Source organism: Eumetopias jubatus, unplaced genomic scaffold (genome assembly GCF_037043125.1).
Source record: "Eumetopias jubatus isolate StellerSeaLion01/CBP00866 unplaced genomic scaffold, mEumJub1_p1.0 scaffold_12, whole genome shotgun sequence".
Taxonomy (NCBI): Eukaryota; Metazoa; Chordata; class Mammalia; order Carnivora; family Otariidae; genus Eumetopias; species Eumetopias jubatus.
The window spans coordinates 1,374,469-1,399,795 of NW_028274818.1; the positions used below are offsets into that span (position 1 = coordinate 1,374,469).

At 38.9% G+C, this 25,327-nt stretch overlaps 1 protein-coding gene across 4 annotated transcripts in view; it reads right to left on the minus strand.

Annotated features, from left to right (window-relative positions):
* Window positions 1-25,327, minus strand: part of ASH1L (ASH1 like histone lysine methyltransferase) — a 196,500-nt gene that overhangs the window by 40,403 nt on the left and 130,770 nt on the right. For 3 of the 4 annotated variants that reach the window (XM_088016902.1, XM_088016901.1, XM_028090032.2), the window contains 4 exons: window positions 24,331-24,425; window positions 3,248-3,321; window positions 1,671-1,716; window positions 1,445-1,553 (listed from right to left, as the gene is read on the minus strand). In XM_088016902.1, coding sequence (XP_087873028.1) covers window positions 1,445-1,553; window positions 1,671-1,716; window positions 3,248-3,321; window positions 24,331-24,425 — 324 coding nt within the window. Of the gene's footprint in view, window positions 1-1,444; window positions 1,554-1,670; window positions 1,717-3,247; window positions 3,322-11,156; window positions 11,262-24,330; window positions 24,426-25,327 lie in introns of all 4 variants that reach the window. The other variant, XM_088016904.1, reaches the window with a different exon arrangement.

Below are 25,327 nucleotides of genomic sequence, written 5' to 3' on the forward strand. Positions count from 1 at the left end.
CCACTGGAGGATGGCAAATTAGGGCATATCAACCTATGGAAGATAACACTTTTATGTAAAAGTGTATATATATATAAAAAGAAAAAAAAAGACCAAAAAAGAAAAAAAAAGTACATATATATATAAAACATCTGTGAGTGAAGAAAAATCAGTGCACAACACAGACGAGGCCAGCAGCCATGACTCCTGAAACCATGCGTGTATGTACAACACGTGAATTAACAATGATGTGGTATAAGGCAGAATTTACCAGCTGCCATGTTGATACAGGAGCTACTAAAACATCGATTCCCTTAGCCCATAGGACAGTTGACCAGAGACTGGGGAAGCAGTTGTCTTTAGCCAGGAAAACTATCTAGAAGAGGAAGCACTGATGTAAAGTTCATGCGTTCTTTTTTACATTTTACATTTGCTTACGTTACTAAAACCAACAAATCAGATCTCCATTCTTCAGTCTCTATCCAAACTTTTCCATTTTGAAATCTCCATATCATTTAGAACTTAATCGCTCCAAATTAAAATCATAGTTTTGACCCCCAAACTAGCCAGACCTCATACTTCCATTCTCTGACAACAGCGTAACCAACTCTCATCAGCACCACTGACCCAGTCAGCACATGTGCATCTATGTGTGTATGCTAATGGTTCACCATCCCAGTTTTTCTTCAGAATACATCATGCCTTTCTTCCTTCTCACTGCCACCATCCTACCTTACTCCCTCATTATGGCTACCATTTATGGAGAGCTCGGAAAGTTTCTAAACTATGCTAAATACTTTATGAACATTGTCTCATAAAATCCTCACCCACAGCCCCACCTAAAGAAGGTACTATTTTTATTAGAGGGGTTAAATAACTTTCTTCAGGTCTCCTAAGTAATTAAGAGGTATGTTAAGACCCTAAATCTCATTCTTTTTCTGTTACTCCGTTATGCTTGTGTCTCCCTAAAATTAACAGTTGAAGCCCCAGCCCCCCAGTGTAATGGTTATTTGGAGGTAGAGTCTCTGGGAGGTCAACTGGCTTATATTAGAGTATAAGGGTAGGAACTGCATGATGGAATTAGTGTCCGTACAGGAAGAGGAACAGAGAGCTCTTTCTCCACAAGCACCCACTAAGGAAAGGCCATGTGAACACACAGGGAGAAAGTGGCTGTCTTATAAGCCAGGACGTGGGTCCTCACCAGACATCAAATACTTGTATCTTGACCTTGGACTTCCCAGCCTCCAGAATGATGAGAAATAAATTTCTGCTGTTTAAGCCACCAGGGCTATGGTATTTTGCCATAACAGCCCAAGAAGATTAAGACAGCCCATCAATTAGGTTTTATATAGCTTTGTGCAACTTCAGGAGAGGAAATCAAAGAGCTTATTTAACTTTTCCTTCCAAAAGAAGTGTCATCTATCCTAAAGCCCGTGCTTTTAGAGAAGTCAGTTTAATACAGTACCTATTGAGGCAGTCGTCCACACAGCCCTTCCCGGTGTCATCCTCTGGCTTCTTACAGTTACAGGTGGTGGCCTCGTAACCAGAAAGGGGCTTGACATCAACGTAGACATCTTGAAAGAAGATAGCAAAGTGTAATTTGTGAACACAGAGGATAATTTTTTAAGTGCTAGGCTAAGAAGAATACTGATGGTATGAAGGCAGAAAAAAATAGCTCCCAAGTTACTCACTTGAACGGATTTTTTTATATAGTGGGACATCTGGCTTTTTGTATAGCTAGAAGAAAAAAAGGAAAAATTTTGATATAGCATTTAACTTCAAATGCCAGACAGCAGCATCAATCACTAAAAATATAAGAAATTATCCACGTGCTCTGCTCATATGGGAATATTTATAAGACTTCCTGCACTGGACACATTTGAGGGGAATTCTTGGTGTGATCACTTTTTACACCCTGAAATAAAAAGTGACTTACTAGATCAGGGTGAGAGAGAAACAGATGCAACAGAAGAAACCTGAAATAGCTTCATGAGAACACATTCTCAATTATGTGCATGCTATGGACAGACTTAAACGAAAATCACACTGTAAAATGAAGCTATTCTTTTCGATACATTAACTCAATTTGCCTCTATGAAAAGAAAGGAAAACATTCATAGGGCTTGTTGAGACGGTCTGGGTTGTATACGAAATTAAACAGATGAGCACCCTGGCCTTTTCAGGGTGGGTATTCTAGAAAAACACATTTCACATTTTAATTAAGGCAATTAATTTAGTGAATACAGGAGAGAGGAAAGGCCGAAAATGAAGCTCTCATATTGCAATTAAGAATACATTTGGCAAAAAAAAAAAAAAAAAAAAAAAGGAAGGTATTAAAAGAGAGGTGATCAGCTGGCCAGTGTTTTACAGTAATAGCACAAAAGCAGCACCGTGGTCTAAGTGAGGGTGTACTAACCTGCAAAAAAAAAAAAAAAACTCACCACCATTTTTCAGTGGGGATAGTCAGAGCACTGTCTCTCCTTTATGGTCACGAACTCAGAAACAGTTATCTAACATATTGGTCCTCTTAGAATTCGAGAGAGGCCACCCAGAGAAGAGAATGCAGAGGGGAATGTCCACTGCTTTTGGCTTTCCAAAACGGAACTTTGGTGGAATTTTGGCAAAGGTCAGGAGCCTATTCACCTCATTTGCATGACAACTTCTATTTCCTGATGCTGTTCTCAACATGAGGCCTGGGGCTACAGCTACAAAGAACTCTAAGAATTACTGGGGGAAACTTTACAATCAGGGAAGCAGCAGAGAAAAACAGCACCTTCCTATTTTTAGTTCCCAACATAAAGATCTTTTAAAAGTATACATTTAAACATTTTCCCTGTTTCCTCTGGTAGAAGAATCTCCTTTGTATGTGAAAAATAAATTCCAAACTGATGGGAAGGAGCCAACAAAAATAAAGCCTGAAATTTCTTAGCGCTGCTGGCAGTACATCTAAGTTCTCCTGGGACCTGCATCAAACAGGATTCTTACAGAACAGAGTTCCGCTACCAAAATAAAAGTCCAGACTCATAACAGAAGGTTGCCTACGGAAGCAGGAACTCACTGCTATTCTGAAGTATGAGCAAAGGCAAATAGGTCACATTAGATATGGATGCAAATTCATGTTTCTTAGTCTCTAACCTTCACAGGGACAGTTCTCTATACTTCGTAAGACGGGAGCACAGAGCATTGAGCGAAACAAGGAGGCAGAGAGAGACTTGCATTCCCCGCCCCCCTCCCCAAGAACAAAACCTGGTAAGATAGGCTCCTGTACCTGATTGTGCTTCCACTGCCAGAGGATGTCATAGGGAAGCTGGAAGTCGATTCTCTTTTGCCTTAGATACTTTCCTGAATCAAAAAGAATACTATCAATTTCAGTATCTATTCATACAAAAGGTCAGTCACAAGATCTAATATGCACTGGTTAGAAAAATAAAGATTTAATTTTTAATTTTATGGATTTTCCATCACCAATTTTTAATTTTAGCTACTCTTTTCCATCATGCTGCAGGTGGTAAATGCTAAAGATATGTTTTAATAGTAGCCTACATAAAACAAAAAAGTAAACTTACTATCAAAAAATACACAGGTCATTATGAAGCCAACTAAAAACTAAGAATTGTTTGATTATTAAAATTATTAACTAGAGCATCTGGCAGCTGTTTTCCTACATTATTATACACAATATAAGGCTGTCTGTAAAAACGGGAAGTATAAGAATTTTCTAAAATAGGAGTCCCTGAATTTAAATAACTCAAGAGTATTTACATTCAAATTTATGATGTTAACATCCCCCCCCCTTGAAGTAGTACTACTAGTGTAAGTCAAAAGCCCTTTTCTACCTTAAAGAGGCTGCTTCAGTTTCCTTACTTACTCTCTGACCTTCCTGCCTTTTAGGTGACTCACTTCTCACAGGAAGCTAAACTTCTTGTTATCTGGGTATTCATCCTATCACTGTCTCTAGCCCAGTAGTTCTCAATGCTCCGCCAATCCCGGGGGATCCAGGGGCAAAGACTGTCTTAGAACTACTAAGTACTCTGTATCTACTACTATACTGTAAGTACTCAGATGTTACATGCCATTTTCACCATGCTGACATTCGCACTAATGGTATAAAAGCAATGGTGGGTAGGACTGCTGGCATCTTAGTAGGAATCAAGGCAAGTGGCAGAAAACTGTACCAGAAGAATGAAACTAATAGAAATGAACCATGCCAGCATCATAAAAGCATTAAACATTAAGAATGCTTTTGATGAACCTATAAAAATTGAATTAAATCTTGACCCACAAGCCAAAAACGTTATTATGCAAGGCCCAAAGGAAGTACACATAAAGCACCTGTGCCGCACCCCTGGTGGCTGTATCCAGCAAATTCACCTGGGCAGACACAATGGTGAGCTGGACTAGCTTCTTCCATGGAATATACCAATTGTACTTGAAAGAGTAACTCACAAACTATGGTTATTCGGACTTAGGAAGTGAAAATGAGTGAAGTGAGCTTGTTACTTCAAGAAACAACTGAAACTATCTGTTTCCAGGGATAAAATTTGAGTTTGAAGTGAATGCTGGAATTTTGGAAAACTTGTGTCCACTACCATAAGAATCTTTAGTTTTCCAGTACTTAAATTTTCCTCATGAAATAGGTGGGAAGATTCACAAATGCAAATGGTTTTGGATGCATACAGGGAATGGAAGAGCAACGAATTCAGAATTCAGCGAATCAGAATTTCTTAATGACTAATACATGAAGTGATAAAATCACACATGGGTAAAAAATTCATTTAAGTTCCAAGAGAGACCAATGGACTTTAATGTAACAGAATACAAAAAGTTAATTGATTTCATACTCTACATTGCAACTCACCTTTAAGGAACTATTACATTTATATTTTTGCTAGAGGGTCAAAGAAGAATTATCTGAAATTATTAAAATATTCTTATCTTTTGTAACTTAGTAACCTGCGTGAGGACAGATTTCTTCATGTACTTAAACCAAAGTAACATAATAGACTGAATGCAAAAATGGATTAGAAAATCCAGTTGTCTTATAGTAAGCTAAACATCAAAGAGATTTGCAAAAATGTAAAATAAAGTCGCCTTCCTTATGAAATTTTTCTTTGGAAAAGTTATTTCTCATAAAAATATGCTATTTATGTTAACACATAATGTGTAATGAGTTTATTTGACAAATCTGAAGATACAGCAGCATGGATTACAGGTATATCGTGGAAGAAATAACTTGTGGCATTAAAGTAATGTAACAAGATTTTGGGGTTACAGCTGGTAAAAGACCAGAGTCTACTTGTTGATAGGGAAGCAAAGCTGAATGTAACTACAGAGTATGCAATGAAAAAGTGGAAACAACGTAAAGTTTATCAAAGGTAAGCAAACTTTGGTATATTCAAATAATGAGATATGCAGCTAGAGAAATAAAATGAGGTATATATTTACTCATATGGACACACTCTCCAAGTTGCAAAAAAAATAAAGCATGGGCTCATTTAAAAAAAAACAAACAAACTTTGAAACATTAAAGCTATATGTGGCGGGAACAGCCCAGCAAAGGGCATGAGGGCACTTTCTGGATGAGGACACTGTTTAAGATTTTTTATTTAAGAGAGAGAGCACGAGCAGGGTGAGGGGCAGAGGGAGAAGCAGACTCCCCACTGAGCAGGGAGCCCGATGCAGGCCTTGATCCCAGGACCCCGGGATCAACCTGAGCCGAAGGCAAACACTCAACTGACTGAGCCACCCAGGCACCCCGAGGACTCTGTTCTTGAGGAGGGGTTGGATTATGCAGGTATATGAAAGAAACCACAGCAAACGTGCATTTAAGATTTACGCATTTTAGGGGGGGTCTGGGTGGTTCAGTGGGTTGAGCGACTGACTCTTGATTTTGACTCAGGTCATGACCTCAGGGTTGTGAGGTCAAGAGTCTCTCATTGGCTCCACGTGGTCTTCTTGAGATTCTCTACTCCTCCCTCTGCCCCTCCCCTTGCTTGTACTCAATTTCTCTCTTTCTCCCTCTGCCCCTCCCTTTGCTTGTACTCAAGCTCTCTCTCTCTTAAATGGATAAATCTTAAAAAAAAAAAAAAGATTGGGGGCCTGGGTGGCTCAGTCGGTTGGGCGGCCGACTCTTGGTTTTGGTTTAGGTCATGATCTCGGTGGTCAGGGGATCGAGCCCTACATCGGGCTCTGCATTTAGTGGGAAGTCTGCTTGAGGTTCTTTCTCCTTTCCCCTCTGCCCCTCCCCCCCTGCTCTGTGTCTCTCTAAAAATAAATATATCTTTAAAAAAAAGATTTATGGATTTTATTGATGGTAAATGTACCTCAAAAGAAAAATCTGTAAACAAATACTGAGACCTTGGTTCTGATATGTATGCTGAAATAGGGTGAGGTGTATCACTGTCTGCAATTTACTCTGGAGTGCACCCAAAAATAGAATGAATATGTGGATAGGTAAATATACGATAAATCAAGGTTGAATGTTAATGACAAAATGTAAGTGATGGGATATTGCACATTCACTGTAGAGTGTTTTCAATTTTTTCCTTATTTCTTAATTTTTAAATTTTTTTAAGTAGGCTCTACACCCAGCGTGGAGCCCAACCCAGGGCTTGCATTCACGACCCTGAGATCAAGACCTGAGCTGAGATCAAGAGTAGGCTGCTGAACTGAGCCCCCAGGGAGCCCCCAGGCTCCCCACAATTTTTTGTTTACTGAAAAATTTTACAGTAAATTGTTGGAAGACATATATATAAAGGAAAAAAGTTTGAAAGGGTATATACTAAACTATTATATTTCTGGGAAGGGGGAGCTTTATCTTTTAATTCATACCCTTCTCTATTACAATTCCTTTGCAAGTATGTACTCACTGTTTCTTAACAACAATACAAAGGTAATTTTTAAAAAAATCAAAATTGGTCCTCAGAAGATAGGATAAACCTCTTAATGTAAAGGGATAACTCCTTTTTTTGCTAGCAATACCTGATGTGTTTTCTGCAGAAGGCATAAAAGAGTGAAGGAGAAACCAGTAAGTTAATTAAAAGAATATTTTCTCGACGGGGCGCCTGGGTAGTTCAGTCGGTTAAGCGTCTGCCTTTGGCTCAGGTCATGATCCCAGGGTCCTGGGATCAAGTCCCACGGACAGCTTCCTGCTCAGTGGGGAGCCTGCTTCTCCCTCTGTCCCTCGCTTGCACTCTCTCTCAAATAAATAAATAAAATCTTTAAAAATAATAATAATAAAAAGAATACTTTCTTGGGGTGCCTGGGTGGCTCAGTCAGTTTAGCATCTGACTCTTGGTTTCTGCTCAGGTCATGATCTCATGGGTCATTAGGTGGAGCCCCAAGTCGGGCTCTGTGCTCAGTGGGAGTCTGCTTGGATATTCTTTCCCTCTGCCCCTTCCCCTGGTCTCTCTAAAATAAATTAATAAATCTTTAAAAAAAAAAAGAATACTTTCTCTTTTTAAGAAATCATCCACATCTACCTCAACTAACCTCAAAGACATAATTTTCCCCACAGTCCAACATCTTGAATTTTGCTAGCAATGAGTCTCCATAGATGTATTAAGAGAGAACAGACCCCAAATGGAGTCACTTGTACTAAGCCAAATCACTAAACTAGGCCTTACTCTTACCTAATAGCAGTTTAAACCTTCTCCAGAAAGTCTTAACCAGTCAGCACCAATGACCCTTTTCCAAATCCCCCAAAGGAAGATGAGGTGAGCTGACCCTTCCTTATCCTTTCACACTTCTGCCCAGAAAAGGCTTCCCTTTTGTACAGCTCTTTGGAACAACTTTCCACTTGCTGGATGGGATGCATTGTGGAATGAAGCCAAGTGATCTTTAAGTTCATTTGGTTGAAATGCTGGTGTTTAACAGCTGTTTCGGTGCCTTCCCTGGCATTATTTGTGTCCCTGTACTGTAATTCACATCCTAAGAGCCAGGGGAAGAAATGATGGCTCATTCTTTCCTTTCCTTTAACATTTCTAAAACCAGAGAGAGTTTGGACTCATTTCTAAGAAGTGAGACCTACCTGAAGAGATTTCCTTAATCAAATTCTGCTGGAAAGAATACCTCAGGGGAATCTATTCAGGAGCATCTCATTAAAAAAAAAAAGGGGGGGGGATTCTTTAGCTAATCCCCATTTTAAAAATGGGGGAAAATCACTTTATATCCATCTGAAAATTAGATGAAATCACACCTTTTGTGGATTTTTTTTATTGTGTGCTAAAGTCTTGAGATCTCAAGTACTGCTACTTATCTCTAGGGAAGGAGCAAAGAAATCCTTTACTTTTCTCTTTAAAAGAAAACTGAATTTGTACAACAAAGTCATTTTAAAGAGGACAAATAGTACAGAAGCTCTAAAGCCTGTGCTGACCTTGAAATCTGAAAGCGGGAAGTCATGGGACGCCCGGGGGAAAAAAAAATAGAAGGGGGAAGTCATGATGATTTTCTTTCACAAATTCAATCCTAACATGAAGAGGAAAAGAATAGAGGACTCGGAGGCAGAACATCTCCACAAACACACTCCTCTGTTAATTAGGTAGCTGGGCAAATGAGGAACTCAAAGGTGAGGGAGGTACTCAATAGAAAGGAGAAAAATAACAATCTCCTTTTCCAGAAGAGATCTTAAAATCTGACAAAAACTTGGCCTTTTTTTTTTTAATTAAGAATAAAGTGACTCACTTCAGATAAAGCTCAGCTTGTTTATATGTGATCTGAGTACCGGGTTAGAATATCACTCTACAAACAGATAACAATTATTCATTTAGTCCTTGCTATTCTGCATAAATTGCCCTGGAATTCCCCCCTAAAAAACCTGTAGTACTATTTCACTGAAAGGAGTAGTGTATCTATGAAATGTGTGCCATTAAGGAAGTTATAAATAATGATCAAGGATACCTACAGTAAAGTGTTTAAGTTTCACTAAACGAAACACAGGTAGAATTTGAGCTTTTGGTTTTGTGAGCCTGAGGGAAAAGAGGTGCAACCCAGAAATATACGGACAGTGGGATTTCCCCCCAGTGGAAAACTGTCAGCCCCATGGAAGCAATGATCTTCACCTGTTTTGCTTACTGGTGTGTCCCAAACATCTAGAAAACTGCCTGACCAAAAAGTAGGCACTGAACAAGTATTTTCTGAATGAATGAATGCAAACATGTATTCCATGGCATAAGCTTTGAGATACGGCCCCAATTGTTCTCATTCATTCATTCATTCATTTAAGATTTTATTTTTTATTTTTAGTAAGCACTACACTCAATGTGGGGCTCCAACTCACAACCCTGAGATCAAGAGTCACCAGCTCCTCGGACTGAGTTGGTCGGGTGCCCCCACTGTTTTCTTTCAACTCTGTGAAGCAGCAGCATCACCTTCACTGCTGTTTTGTTTCAGGACAAGTGCTCCCTTAATCCCTACTGCCCCCACCGTTTCTTGAATTCTACTCTTCCTAAGCATAATTTCTCCTTCCTTTCTGCTTGGTATACTAACTACTTTATTTTCCCTCAGTTTTATTGAGATGTAATTGCATACATCACAGTGTTCGTTTATGGTGCACAGTAAAATGGACTGTCTTATATGGATTGTGAAATGATTACCGCTGTAAATTTAGTTAACATCTACCACCTCTTACAGGTATAACAAAAAGAGTAAGTTGTGATGACAACTCTTGGGATTTGCTCTCACCATTTTTCACATACAGCACACAGCTGCAGGCATCGCGCTGCACGTTATACATCCTCAGTACGTACTTATCTTGTAGCTGGAATTTCAACTTTTGACCACCTTTCTCCTATTACCCCTCCTCACTCCCCCTGCTTCTGGTAACCACAAAGCTGATCACCAACCACCCCCCCTCCCGCCCTTTTAGATTTTTGCTTGATTACTATTATATTTTAAAGTAATCTCTACATCCAACATGGTGTTCGAACCCACAAGCCCCAGATCAAGAGTCTCACGCTCTTCGACTGAGCCGGCCAGGAGCCCCTGATGCCCTTTTCCATGAGTGTGTTTTTGTTTCTTAGATTCCGCATATAAGTGAGATTACAAAATATTTGTCTTTGTCTGGCTTATTTCACTGAACATGATGCTCTCAAGGTCCATCCATGTTGTCGCAAATGGCAAGACTTTTTTTGCCTTTCTTTCCCCTTTTTTAACGAGGCTGAGTAATATTCTATTGCATGTATATACTGCCTCTTCTTTATTTATTCATCCCTCGATGGACACTTAGGTTGTTTCCATGTCTTGCCTATTGTAGATAATGCTGCTATGAACATGGGGGTGCAGATATTTTTTTGAGCTAATGTTTTCATTTCCTTTGGATATATTCCCAGAAGTGGAGTTGCTGGATCACATGATCATTCTATTTTTAATTTTTTGAGGATCCTCCATACAGTTTTCCATAATGGCTGTACCAGCACAATTTCTTAAATACAACTAGCTCCCTCCTGCTTTCACATTCTCATGTGTCATTTCTCTCACCTGAAATTGAATCCTCTTACCAAATTAAACCATCTGCCTCAATTTTTTAAAAAGTTTTATTTATTCAAGTAAGGTCTATACCCAACGTGGGGCTCAAACTTATGACCCCGAGATCAAGAGTCGTGTATTCTACTGACTGAGCCAGACAGGTGCCCCCCACTTGCCTCATTCTAAACCCTACTTAAAAATCTGTAATTTTAACATAGCTATCGTAAACAACCATACTCAACCCTGATTACTAGAGCCGCTCTCTTTTATACGGTAGTTCATGTAATTAAATTTATCAACCTTTCTTCTGGTGTTTATACATTTTGTGGTCTTCCCTGCCCATGTCATAAAGATATTATATTTATCACATATCTGGTAAGTAATTAATATCCAGGATATATACAGAACTCCTAAAGCTCAAGAACAAGGAACAAAGGACTCAATTCAAAAGTGGACAAGCACTTGAATACACATTTCACCAAAGAAGACATACAAATGGCCAAAAGTACATGAAGAGATGTCAACATTACTATTAGGGAAATGCAAATCAAAACCCATTAGGATGGCTATCATGAAAAATTAACAGAAAATGGCAAGTGTTACGGAAGATGTGGAGAAACTGAACTCTCAAGAATTGCTGGTGGGGATATCAAAGTGGTGCAGCCATGGTGGCAAACAGTGCGGCAGATCCCAAAAATTAACTGTAGACTCACCATATGAGCCAGCAATCCCACCTCTGGGTATATAGACAAAAGAATTGAAAGCGGGGTCCTCAACAGAGAATTGTAAACCAATGTTCATAGCAGCATTATTCACAACTGCAAAAAGGAGGAAACAACAGAAATGTCCATCGGTGGATGAATAGATAAACAAAATATGGACTGTGTGTGTATACACAGGAATATTATTCAGCATTAAGAAGGAATGAAATTCTCATATATGCTACAACACAGAAGAAGAACCTTAAGGACATTATGCTAAGTGAAATATGGGAGACCCCCAAAGGACAAATACTGTAATGACTCCACTATATGAGGTACCTAAAAGAGTCAAATTCATAGGGATAAAAAGAATAACAGTAGTTACCAGGGGCTGAGGGAATGGGCAATTATTATTTAATGGGCACAGAGTTTCAGTTTGGGATGATGAAAAAATTCTGGAGAGGGATGGGGTTATGGTTGTACAATAATGTGAATGTACTTAATGCCACTGAACCTTACACTGAGAAAGGGAAATGAAAAATACAAATTCTAAGTTACGTATATTTTAGTACACGTTAAAAACATTAATAACGTAATGTACCAAAAACCACTGTATGCTTTAAATGGGTGAATTGTAGGATATGTGAATTATGCCTCAATATGTTGTTAAAAAATATAGCAGTGTTACAATTTTTTGCTTCGTTTATTAAAGAGTTACTTAGAAGACTCAAAAGGAGAAGGAAAGCCTATTGTATATGCCCATAAATGTACTTACTGTTCCTTCTGCTTCCCTGACGTTCCAAGGTCCCTTCTGGTATTTTCTGTTAGAAAACTTTCTTTATCCACAGAGTAGGTCTATTGGCAACATACTCTTTTAGATATCATCCTTCATCTAGGAAGGCTTTGATTCCCATTTAATTCCTGAAGGATACTTTCACTGGGTTTAAAATTCTGGCTAGACACTTTTTCTTTCAGCACTTGAAAAATGTTGTGCCATTTCCCTGGATTCAGACAAGCAATCCACTACTGTCTGAACTGCCTTATCCCTATAGGTAGGGATTCATTTCTCTCTCAGTTTTACAACTATTGTGTCTTTAGAGAGCTGAAGTTGGACTAGGGTATGCCTCCACGGGGATCTCTTCGAGTGTGTCCTGCTAGGTTTGATCATTGACTTCCAACAGTAGCTTCATGTCTCCTGCCAAATCTGCTAAGTTTTCAGCCACTATTTACCAAAGTAGTTTTTCATCTCTGTGTTTCTTTCCTCCTTCCAGCGTGTACACGGAGGATACAAATTTCGCCCTTCTGTCATGATCCCACAGACTCGGTCTTTTTTAGGTCTACTTTCTCTTTTGTTCAGATGGGACCGATTCCTTCCTGTGCCTCCTTCATCTTGCTGCTGAGCACATCCCTAAGCCTTAGCAGCAGCTACTGCATCTTTCAATTCTAAAAATCTGACTTGGAATTCTTTCTATTTCCTTCCTGAGGCTTTCTATTGTTTTCATGTTTCAAGCATATTCATTATTGCTTGTTGAAGTGTGTGTGTGTGGGGTAGTGTTTTTAAAAATCTAAATGCTTTAAAATCTTTGTCCGGTAATTCTAACATCTTATGTTGGCATGTATTGACTGCCTTTTAAAATTCAGTTCAATGGGCGCCTGGGTGGCTCAGTCAGTTAAGCGTCTGCCTTTGGCTCAGGTCATGATCTGAGGGTCCTGGGAGTGAGCCCCACCTCAGGGAGTCTGCTTCTCTCTCTCCCTCTGCCCCTCTTCACGCGCGTGTTCTCTCTCTCAAATAAATAAAAATCTTAAAAAAAAAAAAAAAAAAAAACTCAGTTTAAGATCTCCCTGGTTCTTAGTATGACATATGATTTCCAGTTTAAACCTAGACATTTCTGTATTATGTTACCAGGTTCTGGATTTTACATAAACCTTCTATTTTGTCTGACCTTTTCCAAAACTGCTGCAGCAAGTTAAGGGAGTAAGATGTCCAGTGATTACCAGTTGGGAGTTCCTCACTCAGCCTCCACTGAAACCTGAGTGTTGGTAGGTTGTTACTGCTAAGGCGGTGGTGGGAGAGGCCATGTCACCACTGGAGGGCAGTCAAGGTCCTGACTCCTACGACCTTCCTCTGATGTAACACAGGTCGGGGGCCAGGGTGGGACACCTGTTACTGCCTGCTGGGGATGGAAGCCAAGGCTCCCCACTGGGCACCTGCTGGTACGAGTGTGGGTAGGGTAACAGTTTTTTCTGCAATGTCTGACTACAGTATGGAGGGTACTGTCTAAAAGTTTTCTGTCTTGCTAGGTTGACCTTTCCCTTACTTTTGGCTGTAGAAAGCAAACTTTTCTTTACTTGCTTTGTTTGTGCCGAATGGAATTTCCAGGTTGCTAGCTTTCTCAGCTTCAAGTTTTACCTCATCGAGTATGAGGTAAAAAGACAACTCAGGGAACTCATCACCATGAAGCTCCTCAGTCCCAAGGTTCCTAGTTGGTCTGCCTTCTCCCCACTTTTTAGAGTCTCCTTTTTATATATGATCTATAAAATGTAACAATGTAATAAGACCTTTTTATGTTTTTACTCGTACTTATCAGAACAAGGAAAAGTATGTCTACTTCATTTTCCATGAGGCGCAAGCATGTCGATCATAATTTTTTTTCCCTTTAATTGCTGGCTAATAGCCCATATATGAATACACCAGTTTATGTATCCATTGCATTGATGGGCACCTGACTATCTCTAGTTTATAGCCATGACGAATGAAGGTTACCACGAACATTCTTACACACACATGTATTGATTTCTCTCTGGTGGGTTTATGTTTACGTTTATAAAAGCTGCCAGAGCTTTTTTTTTTTTTAAAGATTTTATTAATTTATTTGAGAGACAGCGAGCGAGAGAGAGAGCACAAGCAGGGGAGAGGGACAGAGGGAGAAGCAGACTCCCCACTGAGCAGAGAGCCTGACATGGGGCTCGATCTCATGAGTTGAGCCAAAGGCAGACACTTAACTGACTGAGCCACCCAGGAGCCCCTGCCAGAGTTTTTAAAAAAGTCGTGCCATTTTACTCTCCCACAACTGTTTGTAAACGTTTTGGTTATGCCAACTCATTGTAGCTTTAATTTGCATTTCTTTGATGAGTTATGACTGATGAGTATTTTTCACGTGTTTATTGGCCATGTGTACATTTCCTTTGGTAAAGTGTGTTCAAATCTTCACTTCAAAATTGGGTTGTGTGTTTAAAAAAATAAAATAAAAATAAAATTGGGTTGTCTTTTTTATTTAAATTCATTTGTAGGAGTTCGTTATGTATTCAGGATATATACAATTTGTAAATATTTTCTCCCAGTTTGTGCTTTGTCTGTTTTTATAATAGTGTTCTTTGATGAATAGGTTTACATTTTGTCAAGGTATAACCTATCAGTACTTTCTTTTGTAGTTATTGCTTTCTGTGTCCTAAGAAACCTTTAACTACATGCAGGTTGTGAAGATATCCTATGTTTTCTTCTAGAAACTTTATAATTTTAGCTTTTATGTTTCCGTCTGCGATCTGTGCCAAATCCAGGTTGTATATGCTATGAGGCTGGTGTTATAGTTGAAATTTTTTTCATATGAACATTTGCTTCAGCACCATTTGCTGCAGGGTGTTACTTCTCCTGCTGGATTGCTTTGGTGCCTATGTACAAATCAAATGACCACAAAAGTGTGGGTCTATTTCTGGGCTATCCACTCTGTTCCACAGATCTATTTTACTGGCAATTTATTTTATTATTTATTTTAAGAGAGAGCATGTGAGCAGGGGGCAGAGAGGGGCAGAGGGAGAGAGAGAATCCCAAGCTCCACACTCAGCACAGAGCCCGATGTGGAGGCTCAATTTCAAGACCCTGAGAGATCATGACCCGAACTGAAACCAAGAGTCAGACACCCAACCAACCGAGCCACCCAGGGACCCAAATTTATTAAAAAAAATATATATATATTATTATTGTTATTTTTTAAGAGGGCTCTAGGCCCAACATGGGGCTTGAACTCACGACCCTGGGATCAAAAGTTGTGTGCTCCGCCTACGCCCCTCTAAAGCCAATTTAAAGTTTAAACTTGCTTTATAGTAACTCTGGGAATCAGATAATATAAATCTTGGGGGAAAAAAAAATTTTTTTTAAAGATCACTTTGAATATTCCAGGTTCTTTGCATCTCCAAATAAATTTTAGAAAAATCAGCTTATCAATTTTTACAGAAAAGTCTGCTGGTAACAATCTACATTGCATGGAATATAACAACTGAGGCTCCCCATCTCTAAATGTGGCATTTCTCCATTTATTTAGGTCTTCTTTAATTTCTCTGATAAATGTTTTTATTTTCAGTATAAAGTTCTTGCCTCTTTTTGGATACATTTATTTCTAATTACTTCAATTTTGTTACACTATTATAAATGTTCTTTAAAAAAATAGACTTCATTTTTTTAGAGCAGTCTTAGGTTCAAAGCAGTATTGAGCAAGGTACAGAGATTCCCAATACACACACTGCACCTAAACAAACACAGCCTACCCCGTTACCAACATTCCTGACCAGAGCGGTACACTGATTACTAACTGCTGAACCTACCCTGACACATCATTATCACTGGTGTTCATAGTTTACATTAGGATTCGCTCTTGGTCTTATATATTCTATGGCTTTGGAAAAAATGTATTAATGACATGTATCCAACCGTTATTGTATCATACAGAATAGTTTCACTGACTTAAAAATCTCTGCGCTTTGCTGATTCATCCCTCTTTTACCCTCAACTGCTGATATTATTAATATCTCCACAGTTTTGCCTTTTCCAGAATGTCATACAGTTGGAATCATACACTGTGTATGTAGCCTTTTCAGATTGGCTTCTTTCACTTGGTACAATGATTTTAAAGTCTCTCAATGTCTTTTCAGGGCCTGACATCTCATTTCCTTTTAGTGCTGAATAATATTCTATTGTCTGGCTATACCCGTTTATCCATTCACCTACTGAAGGAATCTTGTTATCTTCCAAGTTTTGGGAGTTATGAATAAAGTGGCTGTAAAAAGTGTGTGCAGGTTATCATGCAGACAGTTTTCAACTTCTTTGGGTAAACACCAAGGACTGCCCTTGTTGGATGGTATGGTAAGAGCAGTTAAGTTCTATAAGAATACAATGGATTCTTGTATACCGATTTTGTTTCCTGTAACTTTGCTAAAAAGTTGCAGTAGATTTTGGGGTATTTCTTTGGATTTATCATGTAATTTGTAAGCAGGAACAGTTTTACTTCTTCTTTCCTGATCTCTATGACTTTTATTCATCTTCCTGCCTTATTGCACTGGCTAGAATATCCAGAATAATGCTGAACAGAAGTAGTGAGGGTGGACATTTTTACCTTCTTTCCAATTTCAGGAGGAAACACTGCATATTTCACCATTAAGTATGATGCTAACTGTAGATGCCTTTTGTAAGACTGGGGAGATGCCCTTCTACCTCTAAGAGTTTCTGCCTGTATGTTTCTCAACTTCGTTCTGTAGCTGTTTTTCCCCCTCAAGTTTTTGTCAGGTTTTTTTTTTTTTACCAGGGTTACATTAGCCTCATAAAATGAGCTGGGAAGTGTTCTCTACCTTCTGAAAGTCTTTGTGTAAGACTGGCGTTATTTTGTTCTCAATGAGGAAATAGCTCACAAGGGAAGCCATTTAGTTCTGACATTTTTTATGTGTAGGATTTGATAAAGAACTAAATTTCTTTAAATGATACAGGCTATTCAGATATTCTGATATTCTAATTTCTTTTTGAATTAGTTTTGTTAAGTTGATTTATTAAGGAATTTATCCATTTCATATACATTGCTAAATGAATTGGCATAAAGTTATTCCTCACATTTCCTTATTGGCCTCTTAATAACTACAGGACCTAAGTACAGACACTGGTAATTTCTGTGATCTCTTATTTTTTCTTGTTCGTTGTATCTAGAGGTTATCAATTTTGCTGCTCTTTTTGAACTTGTTTCCTTACTGTCTTTTTAATATTTTATTGACTCCTATTCTTTATTATTTCCTTCTTTCTACAGATACCTGTTTTTTAGGAATGACTGGGATGGCTTTGCTCTTCTCACTGTCACTGAGTACTCAGTCACAGTAAATCAAGGGGAAAGGGTATTCACTTTGTTAGGTGCAAAATAAGTATTACTTAATCCTCACAACTCAGGTTGGAAGTAACTGCAATACATACATGAAGATGCTGAGATGTAGAGTGCATAAATAAGTTGTTCACGATCATCTGGCTATAAGAGTGTGGAATGGGAAGAGCAGTCCATCTGCATTTGACTCTGAGGTGTGTCTAGGCCAAGACCACCTTCAGGTTTGCTGCCTCACAGGACTCATAGCCATACTTCATTACAGCCAAAGGATACAAAGCAAAATCAGTAAAGGGGAAAAGTGCACTGGGCAAAACACAGAGGAAATGAGGCACAAGCTTATACAAATTCTCCCCCAATGGAGTCACACAGGATGTAATCTTTGGCAATATACTGGGACAACACATGTGAAATGTCTATCAAGGATGCTCATTACAAACTCAGTGCTCAAGGTTTTGATTGGTGGCTGATCATACAGGTACTCTCTAAAATGTAACAAATTCCAGAGTCTTCAAATGAAAGCAGGTGTTCAGCAGAAATTATACAGTTTATACACAGCAGGCACAATAAGACATTTTCCCATTCAGGAAAGTTTTATACTGACAGAGGAAAATGTTTGCTATTCAAGTTCCCAGATGCCGCCAATGCCCAACCTTGCAAGCAGGCCTTTCTCAGAATAAGTCTTAGGTCTGCTATTGTGATCCATTTTGCACATAAAGGCCTATGTTCTCTCCACTATATCAGGAAAAGCAGTCAAGATTTGGCATAAGTCTCAATGACTAGCAGTGGCAACCAAGAAGAGCTGTGTTGAAAATAATTCTGAATTATTTTCTGAGCTCAGCAAGAAAAGGCAACATAATATATTTAATAATAATTGCCAGAGGTAATAGCTATGTACTAAGTAACACATTTTTGTTGACTGGTATTCTACCATAAAAAACAACTCTGATTCAGTAGTTATCTTTTATGAAATGATTACTATGTGCTAGGTAATGTGTTACATATCTCACATGCATTATTTTATTGAATATTCCTATTAATTTCAATTTTACAATAAAGAATATGAAGCCTTGAGATGTGTCAGCTTGCCCAAGGTAAGACAGGTAGTAATTGGTGGAGGTAGAATCTGAATCGTGGCCTGATTCCAAAAGCCAAATGTGAAAGACCATGTCCTTACATTTTTTTCGCTCCCATACTCCCCAGAAGAATTTTGAAAAACTATGAATCCCCTTATTAATTTTTTTTTTAAGAGTTTATTTTTAGGTAATCTCTACACCCAACAGGGGGACTAAACTCATGAGCCCGAGATCAAGAGTCCCATGCTCGGGGCGCCTGGGTGGCTCAGTTGTTAAGTGTCTGCCTTTGGCTCAGCTTATGATTCCAGGTCCTGGGATTGAGCCCCGCGTCGGGCTCCCTGCTCCGCGGGAAGCCTGCTTCTCCCTCTCCCACTCCCCCTGCTTGTGTTCCCTCTCTCGCTGTGTCTCTCTCTGTCAAATAAATAAATAAAATCTTAAAAAAAAGAGTCCCATGCTCTACAGACTGAGCCAGCCAGGCGCCCCACCCCTACAAATGATGTAATATATAGTTTTGTCATTTTAAAATGATGAATCTGCATACTATAAAGATTCAATACTTACCATTATTCATTAAAAAAGGAATATTCTCTTCTTTAACATTTAGGAATTTAAACAATTTCCTGTCTTTGAACATTATCTCTATTCCACTTATTCCAGAGGCTTTTGTCTTAATATTATATATTTTTTCATGTTTAAAGTTCTTTTATTGAACCTATCCCCTTACTCCATAAAAAAGTGTTCCAATTCACATTTAAAAGTACCTGTGAGGGATGGGGTAGCTGGGTGATGGACATTAAGGAAGGCACATAATGTAATGAGCACTGAGTGATAAGACTGATGAATCACTGACCTCTACCTCTGAAACTAATAATATATGTTAATTAACTGAATTTAAATAAAAATTACCTGTGACCATAAGACTCAAAGCATTACAATTTTTCTTTTGCATTGTGTATCACTATAATTTTGATTAATATAGGCCTGATTAAAACAACATAACTACACTTTCAAGATAATAGCTTTTCTGAGGCATAATTCACATACCATAAAATACATTCTTTTTAAGTATACTATGCAGTGGGTTTTAGTACATGGAGTTCTGGTGATGGTTAATTTTCTGTGTCAACAGATAGTTGGTCAAACGTTATTCTAGATGTGTCTGTGAAGGTAATTGTTAGATGAAATTAACATTTAAATCACTAGACTGTGAATCAAGCAGAATACCCTCCATAATGTGGGTGGGATTCATTCAAACAGTTGAAGCTCTTAGTAAGAAAAAAGACTGACCTCCACAGGGAATTCTATCAGTAGACTGCCCTCCGACTCCTTGAGCTGTGAAATCAACCCTCCCCTGGGTCTCCACGCTGCCTGCCTGCCCTGTAGATTTTGGACTTGCCAGTTGCCACGACAGCGTGACCCTTAAAATAAATCTCTACGGGAGCGCCTGGCTGGCAAAGTCAGTACAGCGTTTGACTCTTGATCTCAGGGTCTTGAGATTAAGCCCCACATTGGGCATAGAGCTTATTTAAAAAATAATACATCAAATATAATGTTGTCACAAATAAAATCTATTAAAAAAAAATCCCCTCTCTATTAAAATGAGAAAGGTGGGGACCTAATTTAAAAAAAAATCCAGATTTTGGGGCCCTTGGCTGGCTCAGTCAACGGAGCATGTGACTCTTGATCTCAGGATCATGAGCTTGAGCCCCCGCACTGGGGATGGAGAGTACTTAAAAAATAAATCTTAAAAAAGAAAAAAAAGGAATCATAAAGCACATGGCATTTTGTGACTATCCCCTTTTATACAGCGTAATGTTTTCACACTTCATCCATGCTGTAACCTGTCTCAGTACCTCATTTCTTTTCTTTCTTTCTTTTTTAAAGATTTTATTTATTTGACAGAGAGAGAGAGAGAAAGCAGGGGGTGTAGGAGAGGGAGAGGGAGAAGCAGGCTCTCCGCTGAGCAGGTAGCCCAACTTGGGACTCCATCCCAGGACTCTGGGATCATGACCTGAGCTGAAGGCAGAAGCTTAACCAACTGAGCCACCCAGGAGACCTGCAGTACCTTATTTCTTGTTATTGCCAAAGAACATCCCATTGTATGCACAGACCACATTTTGTTAATCCATTTATCCACTGTGGGAAATTTGGGTTGCTTCCACCTGTTGGCTATTATGAATATTGCTGCTATGAACATTTCTGTATAAATTTTTGTGTGGAAATGTGCTTTCAATTCTATTGGTTAGATACCCAGCAGCAGAATTGCTGGGTCATATGGTAACTATATGTTTAACTTTTTGAGGAACTGCCAAAATGTCTTCCAAAGAGGGTTATACCACTTTATATTCCCACCAACAATGCATGAGGTTTTCAATTTCTTCACATTATGCATCAATCCTTTAATTAAAGCCATCCTAGTGAGTGTGAGGTGGTATCTCATTATGGTTTTGATTTCCATTTACCTAACGACTAATGATGTTGAGCATCTTTTCACATGTTTATTGGCCATGTGTATATCTCTTTTGGAGAAGTGTCTATTCAAATAATTTATGCACTTAAAAAATCGTGTTGTCTTTTTAATATTGATTCTCAACGGTTCTTTTTATGTATGGGTTTTTGGATACAAGTCTCGATACATAATTTGCAAATATTTCTCCCATTCTGTGCATTGTTTTTTCATTTTCTTAATGGTGTTTTTTGAAGCACAAAAGTTTTGTTTTTTTTTTTTTAAGATTTTATTTATTTATTTGAGAGAAAGAATGAGAGAGAGAGAGCACATGAGAGAGGGGAGGGTCGGAGGGAAAAGCAGACTCCCTGCTGAGCAGGGAGCCTGATGCGGGACTCGATCCCGGGACTCCAGGATCATGACCTGAGCCGAAGGCAGTCGCTTAACCAACTGAGCCACCCAGGCGCCCCAAAGCACAAAAGTTTTAAATATTGACCAAGTTCAATTTGTGTTTTTTTCTTTTGTTGCACAGGATTTTGGTGTTATAGCTAAGAAATTATTGCCCAATCCAAGGTCATGAAGATTTCCTATGTTTTCTTCAAGAGTTTTATAGTTTTAGCTGTTATATTTAGGTTGATGATCCATGTTGAGTTAATTTTTTTAAATGGTGTGAGGCAAGGGTCCAACTTCAACCTTTTGTATGTGTATATCCAGTTATCACAGAACCATCTACTGAAAATACCATGCTTTCCTCATTCAACTGTCGTGGCACTCATCAAAAATCAATCGACTATAAATTTAAGGGTATAATATACATTTTGGTAAGTATCATGAGAAATAAAATTCTATTTGAAATGCACTTCTCTAATAAGATAAAGAAACTTGATTTCCTTAGTTAAGCATTTAAAAATAAACACTATTTTCCCGTTTATTGATTCTGATTCTTATCAGTGGTAAGATGCATTATTATTCTATTTTTATAACTACTTTATTCATATAACTAATACAGCAAAGACAGAGATGAACCGAAGTCTGGCTGACTCAAAGTCATGCTCTTTACTTATATGACGCTGGAAATCACCCGTTCAGAACAACTTACTGGCTCACTACCCTATCCTAATCATAAAATATTATTTGAACAACAAAACAGCACTGTCCAGAAAAGAAAAAAAAAAAATCTGTCCTCCAACAGCCTGATCTTAACCTTGTTTCACAGGGAAAAAGACCCACTACACTTGGACAGGTTTTCCCATTATTTTCTCACTTTGCAGACACTGAGTACATATTAGTCTTTGTGGGACATTAATAAGGGGATGTGGAGATAAAATCTTTATTTAAATTAAGGGATTTTTATTCTTGACCTCTTAACCACTATTTGTGCAAGAGATGTGAGAGAAATATTGGCCTATTATTCCTCCTATCTTCCCTGGAATGAACGGACATCTTCATCCCCTTGAATGAAGTTAGAGTTTCATTCTAAGACTTAAGTTAGATCCCAGCCAGGACAAAACCAGTAAGACCAAAGTGGTCATGTTTTCATTAAATGGGTCTTTTAAATGACTTCTTTTCTAAGCCTATTTATCATTATCAGATTCTAGGAAACAGCTAAATCCGCTGAGACTCTGCTTCCAGTGCTATGACATCAATGTAACAACAAAACACTCATTCAGAAGAACCTTGGCAGTAATCCCAGAGAATGTGGAACTTACTCTCAGCTTCATTAAGGTAAGAGAACTAAACCTTGGAACTTCATGTTGGAGTTAAACCATTCTCCATCCACCTAGTACAGAATAATTAAAGCAAACTAATCTTTATTGCAGAAAGTGTCGTCTATGCTTGCTCCTTTAAATACACTGCTGGTACTGAGTCTTCTGGGGAGAAAAAGGGGATTCAATAATCATAACACAGAGAAGAGTCCCACAGTCATGAAGATAGAGAGAATCATAGTTTAAAGAGAACACTATAATGCACAGGGTCTACATCTACTACATAAGTAAGCTGCTCCTGTCACCTCCAATTCAATAGGGTGTCCTGATTTCTCCTCCTTTACTTTCATTTGTACATGTATTTGTTAAAGTTCTATTATGTACCAGGCACTAGGATATCAAAGGAGAATAAGGGAGACAAATGATCCTGCACCTGGAGCTTTAATCTAATGAGGAAACAGAGTAGTCATGGATTATAGAAAGAAATGAACAGGGTGCTGTGATATAAAGGGAGGGACCCTCTTTGATGGGACAATCAGGAAAAAATTTTAAAGAAAATGACATTTAAGTGGATATTGACATTAAGCTCATCCTTAAAGAATAAGAAACCAACCATGGGAAGAATAAGAATAGCTTTTTAGTCAGCGAGAATAATAAGCATATGGATACTCTGGTGGGAGGGAAAGGCCTTAGTCTGTTCTAGGACTGAGAGAAGACCAGCAAGACATCAAACAGCAGGTAAGGGAGAGATGGGAACAGAGAGACAGCGATGATGGGGAAGGGTGGGTCGTTGGGGACCAGATCATTCTCTCTCTCTCTCTCAAGATTTATTGGGGGGGGGAGGGGCAGAGGGAGAGAAAATCCTGAAGCAGACTCCCTGCTGCGTGTGGAGCCTGATGAGGCGCTTGAACCCAGGAACCTGAGATCATGATCTGAGCCGAAATCAAGAGTTGGACATTTAACCAACTGAGCCACCCAGGTGCATCTGGGACCAGGTCATTCTTAAAAGCTACAGTAAGGAGCTTATACTTTAACAGTAAGACACTATAAGGTTTTAAGTACAATCCAGTTTAAGTTATAAGGTCATTTTTTTTTCTTTTCTGTGTGGAGAGTTGACGTGGAGGGGAGCAGGAATGGAAATGGACATGTGTCAGAAGGCTGCTGCAGGAGCCTGAGCCGAAGTTGAGTGTGGGATGCGAATGAGAGTGACAATAGGATCTGCACAAGGGGGACGTACCGCAGGAATGGCAACAGCAGAACTTGGGGGGGACGGACTGGATGTGCCTCTGTCCGAACAGGAGGAATCCAGGATGACTTCCAGGTACCTGTTACTTATCTGGTAAGCTCAACAGTAGGATCCCAGAAGTCACTATTATACCAATGCTAAACAAAGCCTTGACATTTCCCCCCAAAATGAATAGAAGGATAAATCTTGCTCAATTTTCAAGCAGATAAATGACCAGGAAAAGTAGTGGCTCTCTTCTGTTGATCATTACATATCCATGCATCATCTCTTTCTGAACATGGAAAATGTTTGAAACTGAAGTGGTGAATAGCTGGGTTTTCCTAGATGACATAACTCAGGGAATCAAATGCTACAGACACAGTGTTTTTTATTATTGAAACTCGAGTAAGAAAGATTTATGTCATTTTGACTCCTAGATGGCAAAGAATTTGCAGAAATCTTCAGACTGAGTATAAGTTAAATGGTAAAGAAAGAGCTCAACCTCATTGGAGATGCAGAAATAATAAGAACACAAAGCCGTTTCATCCAAACTCAAGAAATACCATTTCTTCTTAGCAACATATTAATATACGAGTACTCACCAACATGAATGGGGGCTGGGAACAGTCCATACTCATGCTCTCCTGGAGTGTATTCCAGCTTCTCTTTCTTTAATTGGATCAATCGGCTCTTTGGGCTGTGATCAGAAAAGAATGGAAAATAATCAGAGGCAATGAAATCTCTTCCTGTGGGTCAAATACAGAAAACAGATCCTCTGTCAAGAGTTATTTGTTTTGGGGTATCTGGGTGGCTCAGTCGGTTAAGCGTCTGCCTTTGGCTCAGGACATGATCCCAGGGTCCTGGGATCAAGTCCTGCCTCCGGCTCCTTGCTCTCCCTCTCCCTGCCATTCCCCTGGCTTATGCTTGCTCTCCCTCTGTCAAATAAATAAATAAAATCTTCAAAAAAAATAAGTATTTAACAGTGGCTTAAATTTTATTTATTTTTTTAAAAGGTTTTATTTATTTAACAGAGAGAGACAGAACACAAGCAGGGGGAGTGGGAGAGGGAGAAGCAGGCTTCCCAGATGCGGGGCTCCATCCGAGGACCCTGGGATCATGACCTGAGCTGAAGGCAGACGCTTAACGACTGAGCCCCCCAGGCGCCCCGGCTTAAATTTTAAATGCATATTTTTTGGGGAAGGGATATCAAGTACATTCATGTATTTTTAGAATCTGTATTTTTGGAATTATCTTTTAGGAATTATACATAAAAAAGAGCCATGTAGCATTTTCCAGCAGTTTTGCAAAAGGAATCTAAATTTCAGATCTGATCATAATAATTACTTTATACTTGGCCAATAATTTATAGTATGTATGTATGATTTTCAAAATTTATTATTTAAGATTTTATTTACTTATTTATTTGAGAGAGAGAGAGTGCAAGCAGGAGAAGGAGGCACAGGGAGAGGGACAAGCAGATTCCCCACTGAGTGCGGAGCCTGACTCGGGGCATGATCCCATGACCCCGAGATCACGACCTGAGCCGAAATCAAGAGTCTGACGCCTCTATTTTTTAAAAAAATCTTTTAAGTAAGCTCT